This window comes from Notamacropus eugenii, chromosome 4 (genome assembly GCF_028372415.1).
Source record: "Notamacropus eugenii isolate mMacEug1 chromosome 4, mMacEug1.pri_v2, whole genome shotgun sequence".
Lineage (NCBI taxonomy): Eukaryota > Metazoa > Chordata > Mammalia > Diprotodontia > Macropodidae > Notamacropus > Notamacropus eugenii.
In genome coordinates, this window is record NC_092875.1 from 71,511,290 (window position 1) to 71,532,320 (window position 21,031).

The 21,031-nt window shown below is 46.0% G+C and overlaps 1 protein-coding gene across 1 annotated transcript; it reads left to right on the plus strand.

Annotated features, from left to right (window-relative positions):
• The first annotated feature begins 69 nt into the window (after positions 1-69).
• Positions 70-20,426, plus strand: FSD1 (fibronectin type III and SPRY domain containing 1). Its single transcript, XM_072601821.1, has 13 exons — positions 70-273; positions 928-1,023; positions 1,461-1,592; positions 5,049-5,150; positions 7,557-7,579; positions 8,001-8,122; positions 8,291-8,500; positions 12,605-12,703; positions 13,238-13,397; positions 18,681-18,760; positions 19,074-19,325; positions 19,480-19,568; positions 19,932-20,426. Exons 1-13 carry the CDS (start codon positions 79-81, stop codon positions 20,040-20,042), a joined length of 1,671 nt encoding a protein of 556 aa, XP_072457922.1. The 5' UTR covers positions 70-78; the 3' UTR covers positions 20,043-20,426.
• Positions 20,427-21,031: the final 605 nt, after the last annotated feature.

A 21,031-nucleotide genomic window follows, 5' to 3' on the forward strand; every position in this document is an offset into this window, starting at 1 on the left:
TCCTAGCTCTGCACTCTAAGTTACCCTTCCAGGAGCCTGGAATTCCCCCCTCCCCAACCCTGAACTACACTTCCCAAGATGCCTCGGCTTACACGCCTGCGCCGTAGAGGGGGTGATGGAGCGGCGAGGCTGGGGGTGGGAGAGGACCGAAGTCCCAGGCTGGGCGATGGGTTCTGGGCACCTTTGTGCCTAGGGGCGCGAGGCGGCGGCTGCGCGGGGCGCACGGGTGGCTCCTGCGAGCATCCTAGGCTGGGCGCCATGGGGGATCAGAAGGTAGGGGACCAGGGCCGGGATGAGGGTGGGGGTGGAGATGGGAGACGGGGCGGGGCGCGCGCTGCACCAGGTGCTGCGGCAGCCCACCCTCTGCCCCCGCCCCGGCTCAGGCGGGCCTGGAGTCCGGCACGGCATGTGGGGCCGCGGGGCGACAATAGCCGGCAAGGGTCCACGAGGGCTGGCGGGGAGGATGGACCCAGAGGTCCCCCCGCCACCTGGCCTGGAGCGGAGTTGGGGCAGCCCCAGTCCCGCCCACCATGCTGAAGACCCGCATTGCTGCTGCAGCCCAGAAGCTGGACTGGGAGGGCAGGCGGCTCCCTCAGCCTGGGGACTACTCCCGTGTGCAGGTCGTCAGCCCCCAGCCTACTCCCTTTCTCCCTTGCCCTCCTCCGGCCCCCGTTATTCCACGCCTCACCACCCCCACCCTTTCACACACACCCAGCCTTTCTAAGCTGTTCCTTCCTCTGGCTCCTCCTAGCACCCCCATCCAGGTTTCTTCCCGGCCAAGTCCAGTTCCCACAATTTCTTGTGTCTTCCTTGAACCCCTGGGTCTTGGGACATGGAGGTCCTAGAGCATATTGGGGGCCGTCTGGTCTGGGAAGGATTAGATAGACCAAGTGAGGGTGGGACCTTGTGTCTTGGGTGTTGGCACAGGAGGCCCTGAGGAAGATCATCACAACTCTGGCAGTGAAGAATGAAGAGATACAGAACTTCATCTATGCCCTGAAACAGATGCTGCTGAATGTGGAGGTAGGAGGAGAGGAGAAAGGGCAGGGAGGGGATGGGCCAGCCACCTGGGAACAGTTGAAATTCTGTGATTTTCCCATAGATCCCACTTTCTATGTTCGAAGGTTCCTCCCAGCGTTGATATTCTGTGTTCTAAGGGCCCACCTAGCTCTAACATTCATTCTATGGTCTATGTCAAGTGGGGAACCTGTAGCCTCAAGGCCACATATGGCTCTCTAGGTCCTCAAGTTCAGCCCTTTGAATCCAAATTTCACAAAAAAAATCCCCTTAATAAAAGGATTTGTTCTGTAAAACTTGGACTCAGTCAAAAGGCTGCACCAAGGACCTAGAAGGCCACATATGGCCTTGAGGAGGCAGGTTCCCCATCCCTGGTCTATGTTCTAAGGGCCCTTCAGCTCTGACATTTACTGATCTAAGATTCTAAACCATTGCCCTGCTAGGCCAACTCCAACAAGGTCCAAGAGGACCTGGAGGTAGAGTTCCAGTCACTGTTCTCCCTGCTGGATGAGCTAAAGGAGGGCATGTTGATGAAGATCAAACAGGACCGTGCTAGCCGAATCTATGAGCTCCAGGTGAGTCTGCTCCTTCTGAAAGTAAACTTCCCAGATCTAAGAGAAGAGGGTACAAGTTAGAAGCTTCTGAAAGGCTTTATTGGGCTCCCTAAACCAGCCCTACTCCTTTCCTTCCAATAGACCTTTGAAAATGTCTCTTCCCTTACAAGCCTATTTTTCTTTCCTGGGGTAGTGTGTGACCTTTAACAAGTCACTTTTCCTTTCTGAGCCTGTTTCTTCCTCTCTAATATGAGACAATTGGGCTACCTACCCTAGAAGGTCTTTTCCAACTCTAAACTTCTGCTCCTAGGATTCTACCTGAAACCAAACTTCATCTACCACTGGCGTGGACCATTATCTCAGCATTCTAGTGATAATAACCGACAGTTATATACCATTTGAATGTTAGTGTTTTTACCAGGGTCCACATTAATGCAAATGAGGAATCCTCTTTATTCTAATTCACACTATTTGAAATTTTAATTATGTAAAATTAGTTATTGATTCCAGGTGGTCCTGAAATCAATTTAACCTGGATTCTTGAGTTGCCACATCAAACCCAATGGAAATATGCAATGCATATTTGAGTATTATGCCTACTCCAGGAGATTCATTATTCACACTAATCTGGATCTAGCCATCCATACATTCTCATTTGATCCTCACAACAACCATGTGAGATAAGTGATTACAGGTATTGTTATCTTATTTCACAGAAGAGGAAACTGAGGCTCCAAGAAATGAAGGGATTTGCCCTTGTTCACAGAGATGGGATTGTAGTACAGACCTCTCTTGATATCAAGTCTCACCCTTGTTCTAATCAATTTCTTCTCTAGTCTTTCCCCATCTGAACTCTACCCTTCCTTTAAACCTGAACTTGAGCTATACCTCTTCCGTGGAGCTTTCCCAACTCCCACAGCACCCCATGTCAGGCTACTAGATTAGTCTGCCTAATGAGCAGCTCTGGTGACATTCTTCCCCTGCTCAGGGAGCGCTTCTGGCTGACAATGGGAGTCCAATGTCAGCAGCCTGGCATTGGCAGCCCTTTAGACCCTTCCCCCGTCTCCCTTTTTTAGCCTTCTCTTTCCCTTGCTCCCTTTTTGCTGCAGCCTGGTCTGGCTCTTCTCTTTCTTTTTCTCTCTTTTTCCTGAACAGTCAGTGTAGCTGTAGTGGAAAGAATGCTAGGTTTGGAGTTGGAAGGGCCTTGGTTTGAATTTCAGCTTTACCATTAACTTCCTGGGTGACCTTTAGAAAATGACTTCTTCCCTCTGGTCCTCAGTTTCCCCATCTGTAAAATAGATGTGGGTGAAATAGATGGCCTGTAAGGTCTCCTACAGCTTTAAATTTATGATCCTCTAAAGAAATCTTGAACTTGCTGCTTTTTAAGCCTTCCCTGGACTTTTAAGGCCCAGTTCAGTCACAAGGCTGTTAGCTAGAAGGGAATTGAGGCATTATCCAGTCTGACCTGTACTTCAATAGGAGTCAACTCTGTACATTCAGACCCATAGTAACAGACCTCTAGAGGGGGCAGCTAGGTGATGCAGTGGATAGAGCACCAGTGCAGGAGTCAGGAGGACCTGAGTTCAAATCTCACCTCAGACACTTGACACTCACTAGCTATGTGACCTTGGGCAAGTCACTTAACCCCAATTGCCTCATCCTGGGTCATCTCCAGTCATCTTGATGAATATCTGGTTACTGGATTCAGATGGCTCTGGAGGAGAAATGAGGCTGGTGACCAGCACAGCCCTCCCTCACTCAAAACAAAGTCAAGTGCAAGTCATGTCATCATTTCTCTGATGGCGTGGTCTTCTTCAGCAACGAAGGACGAGCACACACACACAATAGACCTCTAGAACTACCTTCTCTTGACAGAACCCATTTTTCTCTTGTTAGGAAATTTTTCCTTATATTGACCTGAAATCTTTCTCTGCAGCAACTTCTCCCCCTCCCCCCCTCCCCGTCACTCCTCTGCGGCCTCTTCATTTGTTAATTGCATCTAGTGTCCTTCCAATTCTCCAAATTCCACCCATCCTTTAAGGTCCAGCTTGAGTAGTATAGTGTAATATGCATAGCACTGGGCATAGTCTGAGGACTTGAGTTCAAATAAATAGGCATGGATGAGGTGCTTACCAAATCTGCATATGGCCTGAAGGTGGGGCAGATAGCTAATAAGTTGAAGACAGAGTCAGAACCTCAAAGGGCAGAATGATGTGCCAAATCTGAAATGATGAATGTAAAATCTTTCATTTCGGTTAAGAAAATCAATTGCACAAGCGCAGGATAGAGGAGGTGTCTTTTGAAAAGTTTATCTGAAAAAGATCTAGGGGCTCGAGTAGGTCACAAGTTCAATATCAGTGGCAGCCAGAGAAACCTGACATCATCTTGGGCTATATTAACAAAGACATAGTGTCCAGAGTAAGGGAGGTGATAGTCTCACTGTCCTATGCTCTGCTCAGATCCTATTTGGAAAATTGATGTTTCATTTGGGGGCACTGATAAGCTGGAATGAATTTAGAGGACGCGAACTCTGATAGTGAGGGGGATCAAAGGGTGAAAGGATCAGGTGAAGGAACTTGGGATGTTTAGCCTAAAGAAGGTGAGATACAGGGTAGCTTTCTTCAGGTATTGGGAATGCTGTCACCTAGAAAAGAGAGTAGATTCATTCATTCTGGTTGGCCCTGGAGTGGCAGAAGAGGGGGGGAATGATGATGGTACAGAACAGAGATCCATGGGGCGAGTTGCTGAAAGACAGAGTTAAACTTTCTATAAGGAAATTTGCTGATAACAAGCGTCCAAAGTACAAGGTGCTAGCTTGGGAAAGGACCCTCTTCAAGCAGATTGTGGATGACCGCTTTTCAGAGACCTCGTGGACAGGATTTCTTTTCAGCTATGAGCTGGACACAGTGACCTCTGAAGTTCCTTACACCACTGAGATTTTGTGATTCTGTGGATCTTGGCTGTGCCACTTACTGTGTGATGTGGACAAATAAAACCTCTGCAGGCCTCAGTTTCCTTATCTGTAAAATATAGTTTGGCTCACTTTATATCTGAAGGCCTTCAATCAATGAACGTTTACTAAGTACCTACTATGTGCCAGGTACTATGCTAGATGCTGGGCATACAAAGATGAAAGTGGAATAATCCTTGCCTTTATGGAGTTTATAGTCTAGCCAGGAGGCCGGGTTATAATATACATGTAAAGATATATGGATATGAGAGAATTTGGGGAGCAAGGTACTCATAGCTGGGGGGGGGCCTTGAACAAAACGTTAAACGTTTTGTAAACAAAACGTTCCCTTCTCTCCCTGGCTGTCCTGCTCAGGGGGCCCCCAAAGCTGTGAGGTCCCTTTGCTTGGCCCCTTCTCCATTTCTGTGGCTTCTTGGTGTCCAGCACAGAGCCTGGCCCTGAGCATAGGGATGCTTCAGGGTTTGCCTGCCCGACATTACCTCTTCTGCCTCATCTCTCCCCCTCAGAACCAGCTTGCAGCCTGCACCAAGGCTCTGGAGAGCTCCGAGGAACTTCTGGAAACAGCCAACCAGACCCTACAGGGAGCAGACAACCAGGATTTCCCGCAGGTTTGGGACTGGTGCTTGCATTTAGCTGGGGAGAGTCTTGGTGGGTAGGGCAGCCCAAGGAGAAGGCTAGGGATGGGGCTTGAATGGGGTGATAATAATGCTGAAAACAATAACAGTGGCAACTGTCATCATGAAAGCGCTTCCAGGATTGTAAAGGGTTTTACATCCATGGTTGTTGTTGAGTCATTTCAGTCTGGTTTTACTCCTGGTGACCCAAATATACTGGCAAAGATACTGGAGTGGTTTGCCGTTTCCTTCTCCAGTTCATTTTACAGATGAGGAAACTGAGGCAAACAGGGTGAAGTGACTTGCCCAGGGTCACACAGTTAGTGAGTATCCAAGGCCAGATTTGAATTCATGAAAATGAATCTTCCTGAATCCAGGCCCAGCATTCTATCCACTGCACCACCTAGCTGTCCTGCATACACGGGCAAGTATTTAATCATAACCTTTCCTTGGCATTTTATGTGCTTTCCTCTCAACCTGAGATATAGGTTGTAAAAGTTACTGTTCTCAATTTAGAGGTAAATAAACTGAGGTTGAAAGGGGGGAAGTGATTAAGCCAAGTTCACACAACTAGACGTATTTGAGCTAGAATTCGCTTCCAGGCCTTCCAGCTCTGACCCCAGCAACAGAAGTTTGTTGAACAGAAGTAATCCCTGAGTTGATGGTGCCAGGGGGCAGGTTTGGAGAGCCTGGGAGAATGGAATATGAAGAGGACTGTTAAATGATGGTGTTGGACTAGAAGGCTTCTGAGATCCCTTTCTGCCCAACATCTGTGACTTCAATCAAGGGATTGAAGCTGTACAGAACCTCCCACCAGACCCTGTTCCCTTTGTCAGCATGAGTTAGGGGAAAGAGTCCTGGAGTTGGAAGGCCTGGATTTGAGGCCTGGTGCTGGAGCTTCCTACCTGGGTAACTTTGAATAAATCCTTTCCCTCCATCTCCTCATCTGTAAAATGAGAATAACAGGATGTGCGGCCCCCACAGAACTGTTCTGAGGAAAGCTCATTGTAAAACGCTGAGACGTGGGGATTATTATTTTCAGATGCCAGCAAGACAAAGGTAAAATCAGCTTCTGTCCTCCAAGGGTGTGCTAGAGGATGTAACAGGAACATAAACAAACAAACACCAAAGAGAACACAAAATTCTTTCTTCTCTGCTTCCCTATGATCTCCATGAAGGAGTTTTATTCATTTTTGTATCTCTCAGCACTTAACAACATGTGCTGTATACAGTAGGCACTTACTAAATGCTTGTTGGATTCATTCAAACATTTTTTAAGTGTCTGCTGTATGCAGGGCCCTGTACCCAGTGCTATGGATACATAGATGAAAAACAAGGCTGCTGCCCTTAAGGAACTTGTAGTCCATCACACACATACATTCGTAGATAGCTATAATACAAACTGTGACGTGATGTAGATTCTTCTCACATGGCTCTGGGATCTGACTGGCCTCTAGCAATGCAGATCACAACCCATGCACATCTCTCTATCCTGTGCCATTATTGTCTGTGATCTCCCGTAGGCTCAGTAGAAGGGGTCCCCCCAGTGGTACTGGCAGCTTTCCCTGATTGTCCTGTCATCCCTTGCTATCATCTCTCTATTTCCAGCTCGTATGTTATTTCCCTGATTTTTCTTCTCACTTCCTTGATTGTCACCACCTGCTCTCCCCCACAAGGCACCTCTTCCCTGGCTTTGTGCATTATTTCTTTTGCGTCTTTGGAGACTACAGTGTAACATCACCCACAGCCATGTAGCGCAGTCCTGAGGGAGGTCGAGCTGAGGCCTGGGGACCTCAGGGAGGGGGAGGGGAAGTCAGGGAAGGCCTGGTGAACTGGGCCTGGGCCTTGAAGGAGCAGTGTATGACCTCAAGGCCTAACCGGTCTGCTGGGGGGATGAGATGTAGACCCAAGTAATTCACATAAAAGTGTGTTATTTGGGTAATGGGTATAGAATGCCAGGGCAAGGAACATTGAATTTGAAGCCAAAAGTCTTAGGTTTGAATTCTGTCTCTGCTGTTTACTAGCTGGGCAACTTTGGGCCAGTCACATAACTTTTCTGGGCCTCAGTTTCCTTATTTGTAAAATGAGGGCATTGTACCAGATGATCTCTGACTTTACTTTCAGCTCTAAGGCCTAGAAATTCCTTCCCTTCTCTCTCCCCTTCTCCCTCCTCAACTTTCTAGTGGAAAGAACTCTGGGGAAGGGAAACAGGAAGCCTGGGTTTGAGGCTTCAGCAGCTCTCCCACTAACTCACTGCATGACATTGGGTAAATTCCATCTCCTCTCTGGGTCTCAGTTTCCCCTCTATAAAATGAGGGGTTGGATGGATGGACTAGGTGATCTCTGAAGGCTCATCCTGCTCCAAAGGTGTGACTCTTACCCTCTCCTTCCTTTTTCCAGGCTGCCAAACAGATAAAGGACAGGTAAGATTGCCCAACTCTTGGTAGTACCGCCCATTGGAAGAAGTTCAACCTACCCCCCTGCAATTGGGTATCTCAAGAAAAGCCCCTCACCCCACAACCTCCAGGCCAGTATCAGGCTAAAGGAGAGACGGGATGACCCAAAGGATTTAGAATTTGGAAGGGACCTTAGCAATCCCTTATTTACAATGAATAAAATAGAAATCCTCTGAGGTTAATTGACTTGCTGAGAATCATGCCAAAAGTCAGCAAATAGGCTCAGACTCTAGTTAGATCCTCTGATTAACATTCAAGGTTGCCAACTCCAAAAGAAGTCAGGATTCCCTGAAGGGAGTAGAAAAGATGCTCCACTTCCCTACCCATGGTTCCTGGTGGGTCCTGGGATGCCAGACCCTGCAGATGATCCCAGCCCCTCCCCCCGCAGTGTGACCATGGCCCCAGCATTCCGGCTGTCCCTGAAAGCGAAGGTCAGCGACAACATGAGCCACCTCATGGTGGACTTTGCCCAGGAGCGGCGCCTCTTGCAGGCCCTAAAGTTCCTACCAGGTGAGGTGTGGTATTGGGGGCTGGCATATAGCCTGGGGTCTATGGGAAGCAAGGGAGAGGACTGGAGTAAATGGTAGAAATTTGAGAAGGCCTAACTTCTCAGCTGGCAGGAGCCAGGCTGCAAGCTCAATGGGGAAGTTGACCCCCGATACCCCCTCTCCTCTCCAGTTCCTAGTGCCCCAGAGATAGACCTCGGAGAGTCCCTGGTGGCAGATAACTGTGTGACGCTGGTGTGGAGGATGCCAGATGAGGACAGCAAGATTGACCACTACGTGCTAGAATATCGGCGAACCAACTTTGAGGGCCCACCTCGGCTCAAGGAAGACCAGCCCTGGATGGTGATTGAGGGCATCAGGCAGACTGAGTACACTCTGTCTGGTGAGCGGATGATCTCCTTCTCCCGTCGGGCAGAACAAAATCCAGTTCTCTGTTCCATCTGTCTCCTGGGGTCTGGTGGACCTATGCTACTGGGCTGGAGGGCAGGGGACTCTACCATTTACTTGCTACAAATCTTTTCCTCTCTCTGGGCCTCAGTTTTCCCATCTGCAAAATAAGAGCATTGGACTAACTGATCCCTAAAGACTCTTCCAACTCTGACGTTCTTTGAACTCTAGAACCATTCATAAGAAGTATTATTATTTCCTGGAAATCCTAATTAGTAGTAATATGATTTTAAGTAGTGATAACACTTAGTATTTGCAATAGTAGTAGTGATAATACTGAGTAGGTCAAATGTTATCATGATAACATTTATACGGTGTTTTAATATTTGCAAAGCACTTGACAAATATCTCATGTTAACCTCACAACTGCCCTGGGACGTCGGTGCTATTATTATCCCCATTTTACATATGAGGAAATTGAGGCAAACTGAGGTAAGTAACTGGCCCAAGATTGCCCAGCTAGTCAGTGTGTTAAGGAGGATTTGAACTCAGGTCTTTAGCTGAGTTCAGTTTCAGTGCTCTTTCTTCTGTGCCACCTAGCTGTGGCACAGCTATATGGCATCATCATTTGGTGTATATTTATTAAGCACCTACTGTGTGCCAGGCACTGTGCTGAGCACCAGGGATACAAAAAAAGAGAAAAATTGGTCCCTGCTCTCAGGGAGCTTACAGTCTAATTGAAGAGACACCATGTGAATAAGTATATACAGAGAAGGCTTTTACAGGACAAGTTTGTTCAGTCATTTCAGTCGATTCTGACTCTTCGTGACTCCATTTAGGGTTGGCTTGGCAAAGATACTGGAGGGCTTTGCCATTTCCTTCTCCAGTTCATTTTACAGATGAGGAAACGGAGGCCAACAGGAATAAGTGACTTGCCTAGGGTCACTCAGATAGTGTCTGAGGCTGAATTTGAACTCAAGTCTTCCTGATTACAGGCCTGGTGCTCCATCCACTGTACCACCTAGCTGCCCCACACAGGATAAATAGGAAATAATTAACAGGTGAAAGACATTGGAATTAAGAGGGGTTGGGGAAGACTTCCTATAGATGTGGGATTTTAGTTGAAACTTAAAGAAGCCAGAGAGATCAGTGGAGTAGAGGAAGGAAGGCCATCTAAGCCTGGGGAATGGCCAGAGAGAATGCCCAGAGCAGAGAGATGGAGTGTCTTGGTCATGAAACAGCTAGGATGGTGTCACTGGGCTGAAGGGTATGAGGTAGTCAGGGAGCTGTAAGAAGACTGGGAAAGTAGGAGGGGCGAGGCCTGAAGGGATATGAATGTCAAACGGAGTGTTTTGTGTTGGATCTTGCAGGCAATGGGAAGCCATTGAGGAGGGGGTTTCAATTTGATTGTGTCAGCCCTTTAGGAAAATCACTTTAGTGGCTGAATGGAGGTTGGATTTGAGGAGAGACTTAAGGCAGGCAGAGCTGCATCAGGCTACTGCAGTCATCCAAGTGTGAGGTGATGAGGGCTTGCCCTAGAGGGGTGGCTGTGGCAGAGGAGAGGAGGGAGCATATATGGGAGATGTTGCACAGGTGAAATCAACAGGCCTTAAATATGGTGGGGTAAGAGACAATGGGGAATCCAGGATGACTCCTAGGCTGTGATCCTGAGGGACTGGGAGGAAAGTGATGCCTTCTACAGTAATAAGGAAGGCAGGAGGGGAGGGTTTAGGGGGAAAGATAATCAATTCTGTTTTGAACGTAATCAACTTAAAATATCTACTGGACATCCCATTTGAGATGTCTGAAAGACATTGGCAGTCAACAGAGAGATTGGAGTAGGATGGGTAAATTAGAGGATCATGGAAACTGATGAAGTCACCAAGTGAAGTAATAGGTAGGGAGAAGAGGAGAGGGCCTAGGATGAAACCCTGAAGAACCCCTATGGCTAGAGGGTATGATTTGGAAGAGGATCCAGCAGAGGAGACAGAGAAGGAGAGGTCAGATAAATAGGAAAACCAGGAGAGAGTGGTGCCCCAGAAACCTAGAGAGAAATGAGTATTAAGGAGAGAGTGATCAACGAAGTCAAAGACTTCAGAGAAATCAAGGAGGACTGAGAAAAAGCCGTTGGATCTGGCCACTAAGAGATCATTTAGTAACTTTGGAGAGAGGAGTTTTGGTCACATGATAAGGCCAGAAGCACCACTGTAAGAGGTTAAGAAAAAAATGAGAAGAAAGAAAGTAGAGGCTCCTATTGTGAACAGCCTTTTTTGAGAAGTTTAGCTACAAAGGACCAAAGAGACCGAGTATTATAGTTAGCAGGATTTCTGGGGTTTTTTTTAGGATAGGGGAGACTTGGGCATGTTTGTATGCTATAAGGAATGAGCTTGTTGAGAAGAAGAGATTGAAACTAAGTTGTGACATGGAATGCACACAAGGGTTAATATTTTGGAGGAGACACAATAGAATAGGGTCACTTGAACGAGTAGAGCGGTTGACCATGTTAAGGACAAGCTGGCCTCATAGCCAGGAAGGGCCGGAAGTGTCCCACCTCTGACTTACTGACTCTGTGAGACTGGCAAAATCATTTCACTTCTCAGGGGTCTAGACAACCCTCTAAGTTTATAAACTGTAGAGAAGGTGCTGACCTGCATCAGTGGAGGGAGCTTCTTCCATGGGAGGTTCTTATCTCATTGGTCCAGGCCTAGTTTTTAGTAGTATACTATCACTGACACTCCACAATGGACCACTTCATAGTGTTAGTTGTTTTAGTGTGACTTCATGCTAAGGGAAGTAGTGGTGCCATTTTATTGGGATTAGGATCGTTATTTTAGGGTTAGCCAGTATCAGTACTTGGAAGGATTGCTAATAATTTTAGGGTTATTTAGTATTAAGGGTCCTCATTGTTCGTAAGATCATAACATTTTAGAGTTTGAAGGTAACTCAGAGATTGTCTAGTTCCGTTGTTTCTATTTAGTGATTGTTTATGGTCCAAGGACTTTGAAATATTTCATGACAATTTAAGCAGAAAATAACTGTCCAATTACGTTACCATATGCAGATGATAGTAATCTTTTGAGGTCTTGCTGGGTTACTTCTTTTAATTCTGAAAGAATGTCCCACATAGAAGATTCATAATTATTTTGTAGAGTTTTACAATTTTATATCTTTTAGAATTTCCATAATTATAGGTAGAATGACATTTTATATTTTACAGTTATGTTTTAATTTGGAACTTTTTTGGACACGTTATCTTTCTAGTTACTAGAAGCACTTAATGAATGGAAGAATCTTCTAAGTAGTGTATGCAGTGACTCTGGGAATTCACACTGCGTTATTGTTGTTGAAAAGGGTTAGTGGAAGAAGAAACAAAACTTTGGGAAACCCTGATCTAGTCTAACACCCTCATTTTGCAAATGAAAAAACTGAGGTATGGAGAAGTTGAGTGATTTGTCCAAAGACTAATAACTGGTAGAGAGTTTAGACTCAAACTCAGTTCATCTGACTCCACATCCAGTGGCTGTTTCATTATATAACAATGCCTGCTCAGTGTTAAGGTAAGTAGGAGCAGCAGCAAGAAGAGGAAGGAAAGGAAAGAAAGAGATAGAGAGAGAAGAAAGGAAAGGAAAGAAGGAAGAGAAGGAAGGAAGGAAGAAAGAGAAGGAAGGAAAGAAAGAGATAAAGAGAGAAGGAAGGAAAGAAAGGAAGGAAGAAAAAGGAGGAAGGGAGGAAGAGAGAGAGGGGAAGGAAGGAAGAAAAAGGAAGGAAAGAAGAAAGAGAGAAAGAAGGGAAAAGGAAGGAAGAGAAAAAGAAAGGGAAACGGAAGAAAAAGAAAGAAAAAGGAAGAGAAAGAAAGGAAAAGAGGAAGAAAGGGGAAAGGAAGGAAAGAATGAAGAAAAAAAGGAAGAAAGATAACTTAGAGTTCTTAGCTCTTGGGGTGTTATTGCAGTGTGAAGGGCAGTGGTTGGTAGCTGTATGTAGCTTTACCCACTGTTAGCATTGTTACTTAGAGGATGAGTGTACTCCTTAGGGTGCTTTAGTTTTGTTTCTCACAGGAAAGGTGAGGCATTATTGTGAGGTGTCTGTGGCTTTCTTTTAGGTCTGAAGTTTGACATGAAATACATGAACTTTCGAGTAAGAGCATGCAACAAGGCAGTGGCTGGAGAGTTCTCAGAACCTGTCACACTGGAAACCACAGGTGACTCTCTTCCTGCTCTCTTTCCCCTCCTTTGAACCTTCCCTAAGAGCTCTAGATGCCCAATTCTAAGGGCAGCCTGGGGGTCATTCAGTTCCATCTTCCTGGGAAGACTTGCACCAGGGAGGGTCACTGTCTGCCTTTATAAATAGACAGGTTCCATAATGACGGGATGGTGACCAGGGGCCAAGTAGCACTCCAGGCAGGGGTCTGACTTCACTGCTTCCCACTGTAGTTTAAGCTTATTCCCTCCAGTGACCCTTAGTATATAGTATAATAACTTACATTTCTGCAATGCTTTAGTGCAAAAATTACTGATCCATTTAACAGATGAGCCAATAGACTCAGAACATCTGTCCTTCCCCACCTTCACCCTCCTTTCCTCTTCAGTGACTTGAAGATTGTGAGTTCTTGGCACCATTTCTGGCCTGCTGCTCTTTGGCTAAATGGGATAGTATCTCTGGCTCTGGGCTGTCATGGAGGTCCAGGTAGGGGGTTAAAGATGTCCCAGGATGACATGCTTTTGTCTCTTGACAGCTTTTATGTTCCGATTGGATGCCACGACATGCCACCAGAACTTGAGAGTGGAAGAATTATCGGTGGAATGGGATGCCATGGGAGGGAAAGTTCAGGACATCAAGGCTCGAGAGAAAGACAGCAAAGGTCGGACTGCCTCTCCTGTCAACTCCCCAGCCAGGTAATCCCTCCCCTCTGTCCAGAGTCCCAAGGTCCAAGGGACTGACACAGCCCTGCCTTTGGGAATCTTCCTATTTGGAAGGGGCAGAATGTAAGACAAATGCCTGGAAAATTTGCAACAAACATCATTGTTGCATGGAGATGACCCTGGGTTTTTGAAGACTGTGCCAGTGAAGTGTAAACTCCAACAGGCTCTACCAAACTGGAAAGACTTTAATCCTGGTGTCATAATGAGTCAGCTTTCTAAGGGCCAGCCTCACTCAGCACCAATAGGCCTGGATTGGCCAAGGCAGTCCAGCTAAGAAACATTTTCCAGTGACCCTTGGTTCTCTACTGCCCCCTTGTGCTTCCACAGAGACAGTGACAGAAATAGGCAGGAGAGGGTGTGAACAATCAGTTTTTAAACTTTCTACAAACATTGTGTTGATACTCTGAATCTCAGGTCCTTGTCCAATGTTCCATGAGTTGACATACCACTGGAGAAAATTAATTATGTCAAATTTACATGTTCACTATAAACCAAAACATAAGGAAAAAAGGAAGTTGAAGCCAAATTGAAGGATGTCTCCCAAGGTTCTCCTTGAAGTGATAAGAAAAGCACTTTAAGATTTGCAGAGCATTTTGCATTCCTATCTCAATTTATCCTTGATAATTTATCCTTAACAACACTATGAGGTAAGTTATTATTCCCATTTTATAGGTGGGGAAACTGAGGCTGAGAGGTTATATGACTTGCCCAGGATCACAAAGCTCATAAATAACTGAGTCAGGATTAAAACACAGGTCTTCTTGACTCCAAGTCCAGCACACTCCCCCTTGTTCCATCTCATCACCTGAGGAAGCAAAAGAGTTTCCAAAGGCAACAAGACACAGCAGCATCTCATGAGACAGGTGATCATCTTACAATGAGCATTTGCAAAAAGGCCACCATCAGAATAATTTCAGCATCTGAAAAGAATAGGGAAGTAGAGAAATTCTACTAAAAAAAACCCAAACTTAATAAGTTCCTCCAAATTAAAACAATGCATGTTTGAATACTTGGTGGCTCCAGTACAGATGTGGGTATAAAGGAGGATGGGGAAACAAAGGCTGCGAAATATGGCTCAAGATTAAATACACAAAAGACGTCAAAGGCTTGTCAACTACATTGGAGCCTCATAACTCTATATTTATGAATAATTTCTTCAAGACAATGTCCTGGGCACATTCATCATGGAGAGCACTGAAAAATATCATCCAAAATGAAGTCAACTCCATCTTAATAGAGAGGAAACAACTGGTTACCATGTAGGAGTCATTTCCCAATCAGATCGACAATCTAACCGTCGACTTGTTAATAGTAGCTATCGTTTACGTAGCGCTTACTACTGACCAAGCATTGTGCTAAATGCTTTGCAATTATTCTCTCATCTGATCCTCATGACAATCCTGGGAAGTAGGTACTGTTATGATCCCCTTTTTACAGATGAGGAAACTGAGGAAGAGATCATTAAGTGACTTGCCCGGGGTCACACAGCTAGTAAATATCTGAGGCCAAATTTGAACTCTGGCCTTCCCAGTTCTAGGTCTAGTGTTCTATCGGCTCTGCCACCTAGTTGCAAAGGTCAAAATATATACTAAATTAAAAGAAAGTCCAAACATGGGATATGGCATATAATTAAAACAGTCTGAACCTGACCTATTTAAATAAGCTATTCATACCCCAAACTGGAAAATGGATGCTAGAATGTTGTGTTGCCCATGTAGGTTATATATGTTCACGTGGGTTGTCTAATTCAGCCTGTGGAAAGGTATAAATGGGATATCACTGAAATCTTTCCCACCCTTCTCCCAGGAAGACTATGATTCCTACCTAGAGTGGAAGATGAGGGACCATGAGACTGGCCTCTCTGTTTTCTTCCTAGTGGAGGTACTCAACTAGGATTATTTCTGTCCTGCTAAACATTGCTGGTCTAGGTTTAAATTTTTAGGTTCAAATCACTATTTCTTATAGGCGAGGTGGTGCAGTGGATAGCGTGCTGGGCCTGGAGTCATGAAGACTCATCTTCATGAGTTCAAATCTGACTGCAGACACTGGCTATGTGACCCTGGGAAAGTCACTTAACGCTATTTGCTACAGTTTCCTCAAATGTAAAATGAGCTGGAGAAGGAAATGGCAAACCACTCTAATATCTTTGCCAAGAAAACTCCGAATGGGGTCACTAAGAGTTGGACATGCCTGCAAAACAACTGCACAGCAACAAGAAAACTCTAGGCTTATGGCCAAAAGCTTGACTTCTCCTACCAAACACTAATTACTCAAAAAGACTGTCACAAATAGTGAATAAGTAACAAGTAAACCCATCCAAGCAAATAGCACGTGGAAATTCGATTCCTGCAGATTAGATCAGAAAACGCACAAAAGTGAGCTTTTCAGATGAGATCTTGTTTCACCCAAGGGGAAATTCCCAAAGGCTCTAGAGGTAAGCTGGAAATCAGAGTCATGTTGAGGAGCCAGATTTCCCTTTCATATCTGCCTTCCCAATTCTAGCTCTCCACATAGCAAGTTGAACCCCAGAAGAATCTAGAGTGCCATACATCCTCTCTCAAAGAAGTGAAGAATTTCTCTCTTCTCCAAGACTTTTCATGAACTCCTCCCTTCATACAGGCACACAGCATCCAGTAACCATTTTCTCCACCAGTTTGAAGAGTCTTATGAACAATTGAAACCTAAGTTACTGAATGAAAGGACTGGCATCACCACAGATAATCACCTTTTCTCAGGAAGTTTAGCTGATGCAAACTGCCACAATCAAAAAGCTGAAAGAGCCTAAAACTGCCTTGGCCAGCTAGCATTTGATCTCCTGCTCAAGTAGAAGAGAGGTGAGAGTCAAGGACAAGAATGGATTCGAATATAAATGTGTTTGTGAAATCGGACAGATTATGATGGAAGATTAAGCAGAATCACCTCAGAGCAGGGAGCAACAGTGGAAGAACACGTAAGTTTACAGAAAGTTTGGCAAGAGACTCAAAGAAATCAGATAACTCCTAGATCATTTAATGATGAAATTGAAAAGGATAAGAAATAGGAAAAATGGGAAAATCTAAAGATTTCTGTAAGAAACTATTTTTTCTTCAGTGCCAGTAGAATTACTACCACATTTGGCTCCTATTACCTTAGACCCTGTGCTGTATGAACAAGAAATGGCAGAAAAATACAGACATATCATCTACATTAGATGTAAAAGAAGTCTCTTCCAGAGATCAATCCATCTTAAAGGCATTGATCATTTGATTCACAGGAGGGATAAATAAATGCTTAGGAAAAAATCTCAGCTATTATTGCTATTTAAATAAAAAAGGTCATCAAGAAAATCTTCTAGCTGCTATAACCCATCAGGTTATTTTCCTATGTCTATGAGATCCTAATGAGAATAACTACACATGTATCAATCAAGGTATCCTTGATGAATGGAACAGGCAAGTTTTCATAAATGATATTCCATATCTTTATTGTCATGAAATCAACTGAAAGACTCAGAGACTGCAAGATCCTGCTGGATTTATTGTGTGTTGACTATTAAATTTTTTTTGATTGAATAACACAAAATGGCACCTTCAACTCAGTTTATCAAGAATTTAAGCGCCTCCTTCTGTGCCAACCACTGTGCTGGGGATACAAACACAAAAACTCAAAATGGTCGCTGGTTACACCTATAAGGCTGTTCTCCAACAAGTATATGTCAGAATCATACAAGAGTCCTTAAAAATCACAGCAGAGATAATCCTCTGATTATTACTATCAAGCAAAGCTCAGACATCTGTCTGCTCAGCAAAGGTTTTTACTACCATCGTAGAGGCTGTCCAACGCAGAGTCCAAATGGGTGGTGAGGTCCTTCAGATGTTTTTGGTTGTCAGTGATGGTACTCACTGACAACCAAATTGCCTCAAATTCCAGACTACCGCAGAGATAGAGTCACTCAAGAGTGATTATATAGCAAATGAGATATATGTAAAGTGTTTAGCACTGTATCTGGCAAAAAGTTGGCACTTAATAAATACTTGCTCCCCTCTCCTGTAAGAGTGTGGTTTATCTATCCATACAGGAAAAACTAAGTGGATGAAGAACACCTATTGTCCAATCTTTGACATGCTTTCGAATGGATTACCCATGGAGTTAGGTCTTTCGTCTTGAACAGACATCACAGAAGGACAAATAATTGGGCCCAGAACTGGAGAGTGGACTGTATTGCATTGAGAAATTGCACAGGGTTGATACAGACCCCAAGCTTCTTCCTGAAGCAAAAGCCCATCTGTCTTTTAACACCAGTGCTCTTCCACTGATGCTCCTTGGTTTCAAGTTCATAGACTATCTCCGTCTGAAGAATTAGAGTTATCATTCCCACAAAGGTCAATGGAGAGCCATATAGTGGACAAAAATAGACCAGAACATATTACTGATGAACAAACTTCTCATGGTATAAAAGATGTCATCAGAGACATGGTTGGAAAAGGAGGTGGGCCAGTCATGAAGTGAGAGTGAGGCATAATACAACAATGGCCTGTGGTGTCCACACTGGTACCCACATTATCTCATGAAATCTGAATGGGGCCCCAGCATGTTAGGTGAGCCCCTTCCTTATGGAGGATTTGTGAAAGACAGTAGACAAGGGCATAAGACAACATGGATAGACTGTGATTGATCTCTACTACTGGAGGGATGAGTACCCACTCAACTGAGATCCACTGAAATGCTGAGGATTAGCGGTATTCAGCAGCACTGTTAGTTGTGTGTTACTCAATGTTAAGGGTAGCATTTTAAAAATAAGTTTTTACTTATATTTTTCATGTTTTATATCATCATAGTTTTCTCCAGTATTACCTACCTCCCCACTTGGAGAGCCATCTCATATAACTAATAGTATTTTACAGGCAAAAAAGGAAGGAAGGAAGCAAGGAAGAAAGAAAGGAGGAGGGAGGGAAAGAAGGGAGAGAAAAAGAAGAGGGAAAACATCAGCACAACTGAACAGTGCATTTGAAAAAGCCCAAAAACATGTGCACTGGGCAACACCTGTCAACCTCCCACTTTCATGAAGGGGTGGGTTGGGAATGTCCTCCATATTTCTTCAATTTAGCCATGCTTGATCTTTATAAAGAGGCTAGTATTAACAAAGGTGGTTCCTATATCTGGTTGGATGCTCAATTGGACTAGAGATGAATGGGGGGATTGGTCAAGGAAGGCTTCCTAGAACAAGGTAGGGGAGGAAGAGCGGCCCCTTCACTGGAGCCTGCCTAATGTTCACAGATGTGCCCAGTCTCCCAAGAGGATGCCGTCCGGGAGGGGAGGACGAGACCGATTCACAGCCGAGTCCTACACTGTGCTGGGTAAGACGGAGGTGACATGGAGCTAGGGATTGGAGGCAGAGGGAGAGGAGCATGTGGCTAGGAAAACTGAGGGACTCCTTAATGGGGCAGGTTCAGGGAACAGTACCCAAGACCGAAGAGTTGGATCTCTTTCTGCCTCCCCTCTGAGGCTCTCATGTGGGTCCCAGAGGAAGCGAGGATGGGGGCTTGGGACCTTATGGGTAAGAGAGATATGTGAGGTCGGCAAGACTCCAGAATCCAAAGGAAGCTGAGGGAGGGGTGAGAGAACCAAGGCTCTGGACAAGCTTGTTCTGCCCTCCCTGTTATTCCTTAGGAGACACCCTCATTGATGGTGGTGAGCATTACTGGGAGGTACGCTATGACCGGGACAGCAAGGCCTTTGCAGCAGGTGTTGCCTACCGCAGCCTGGGCAGATTTGACCAGTTGGGCAAGACGCCAGCCTCCTGGTGCCTGCATCTGAACAACTGGCTGCAGGTCAGCTTCACAGCCAAGCATAATAACAAGGCCCGGACACTGGATGTGCCTCTACCGGACTGCATTGGGGTCCACTGCGACTTCCACAAAGGTGGGGGGCCTTCCTGGCCCATCCCCCTCTGTTAGGTCCATTGTCCTCTCCCCTAAACGTGACCCTTCTAACTCAGCCCCCTCCCCCTTTTGGTCCCCCTGCCCTGCTGTCCACCTCCCCTTCTGTCTGACCCATCTGTCTTGTCTGCCTGCAGGGGTCCTGTCCTTCTACAATGCCCGAACCAAGCAGCTGCTTCACACTTTCAAGGCCAAATTCAACCAGCCACTGTTGCCGGCCTTCATGGTGAGGGGAATAGGGCTCCCAGTCTGTGCAGTCTGTGCTCAGTGTGTCTGTCTGAACCCTGATCCCCTTTGGACTTTCTCCATTTCTCCTTCTGAGTTCCAAATGCCCCATAATCCCTCTAGTCCCTGACCCCCAGCTCTCTTGCTGCCTCCCTGTCCCATGATCTCTCATCCCCCACATCCCCATGATCAGTTAGATCTCTTTCTGATTACTTTGAGCTCTTCCCCTGCTTCACCTGTCCCTCACTCTGAGCCTTTCACCCCTTCAGCCCCTCCTATAGCCTCCCTCCTCTCTGACACCACTCCAACTCCCCCTGTGGCTCCACCCAGCTCTTCTCTCATTCTCTCCCTCTGGCTTCTTCAGGTGTGGTGTGGAAGCTTCCAGGTGTCCTCGGGCCTTCAGGTACCTAGCTCGGTGCAGTGCTTGCAGAAACGGAACAGCGCCACCAGCAGCTCCAATGCCAGCCTTACCTAGCCTGTCTTTTCCTGCCCCAGGCTGCTGCTCCTGCCCATCCGTGACCACCTCTGGTTTAAAAAGGGCCAACTTCTGCTCTGAGAGCCTCAGGGGGTCCCTAGGGCCACGACCTCAGAGAGTGGACTTGCTGGCTGCTCTGCTCTCCCTAACCTCCCCACCCAAATCCCCATCTGAAGGTGATGTGAAGCCCACAGCAGCCTCTCTGAACCCTGAAAGGGGCAGTCCCCTCCCTTCAGTTACCTCTTCTCACAACAAATGCTGCTTTGGGCCTTAACACTAGACTGGGAGTCCAAATCTAGGGCATGGAAGGGTGGGCCAGGGCTGGATTCATTCTCCTTCTCTTCCCTCCCACCCCCATCTCCCAATTAAAATGAAACACACCTGGCTGGGCCCACGTGGTGGTCATTTCAGGCTTGGATTGAGGACTCAGGACCTTAAGGGTCCAAACTCCTGTCTCCCTAAAGCTGGGTGAGTGGGGAGAAAACTGGAACCCTGGTCACAAGAATCAGAGATATTGGAGTCAAGGCTCAGGGTCAGAGCCCAGAAGCAGAACCCAGGCCTCTTGATTTTTCAGCCCAGGGTTCTTCTCCTGCTGCACTGAGGCAGAAAAGGAAAAACTCTGCTCCTGACCCACTGTGTAGTCCTAGGCAAGTCACTCTCCTCTGTGCCTCAGTTTCCTGATTGGTAAAATTGGTTTTAAAAAAAAAGGCTTTGGACCAGATGGTCCCATGGCTCCCTTCCAGCTCAGGCATTCCATATTCTTTGTTCTAAGGGCTCTTCCAGCTGTGATAGTCTGGGTTCTCAGGTACCTACTGCCCTCACAGGCTATGTTGGGTGTTTTAAGGGCCCTTGCGGCTCTGATGCCTGTTTTCTGAGGACTCTACCTGTTCTCAGGCCCCTCTTGACTTAACCTTCTCCATTGGCTCTTCTAGGGACCTGTTCTCCTCCCCCAGACACTCAGGTATGCATGCAGATACCCCCTTTGCAGG

Bases quoted from the DNA above. Each gene is read 5' to 3' on its own strand.
- FSD1 (XM_072601821.1), top strand. From the start codon at position 79: ATGCCTCGGCTTACACGCCTGCGCCGTAGAGGGGGTGATGGAGCGGCG. The intron at 8,501-12,604 runs GTGAGCGGATGA...GCTTTCTTTTAG, and splicing joins GACTGAGTACACTCTGTCTG to GTCTGAAGTTTGACATGAAA. The intron at 13,398-18,680 runs GTAATCCCTCCC...TAATGTTCACAG, and splicing joins CCTGTCAACTCCCCAGCCAG to ATGTGCCCAGTCTCCCAAGA.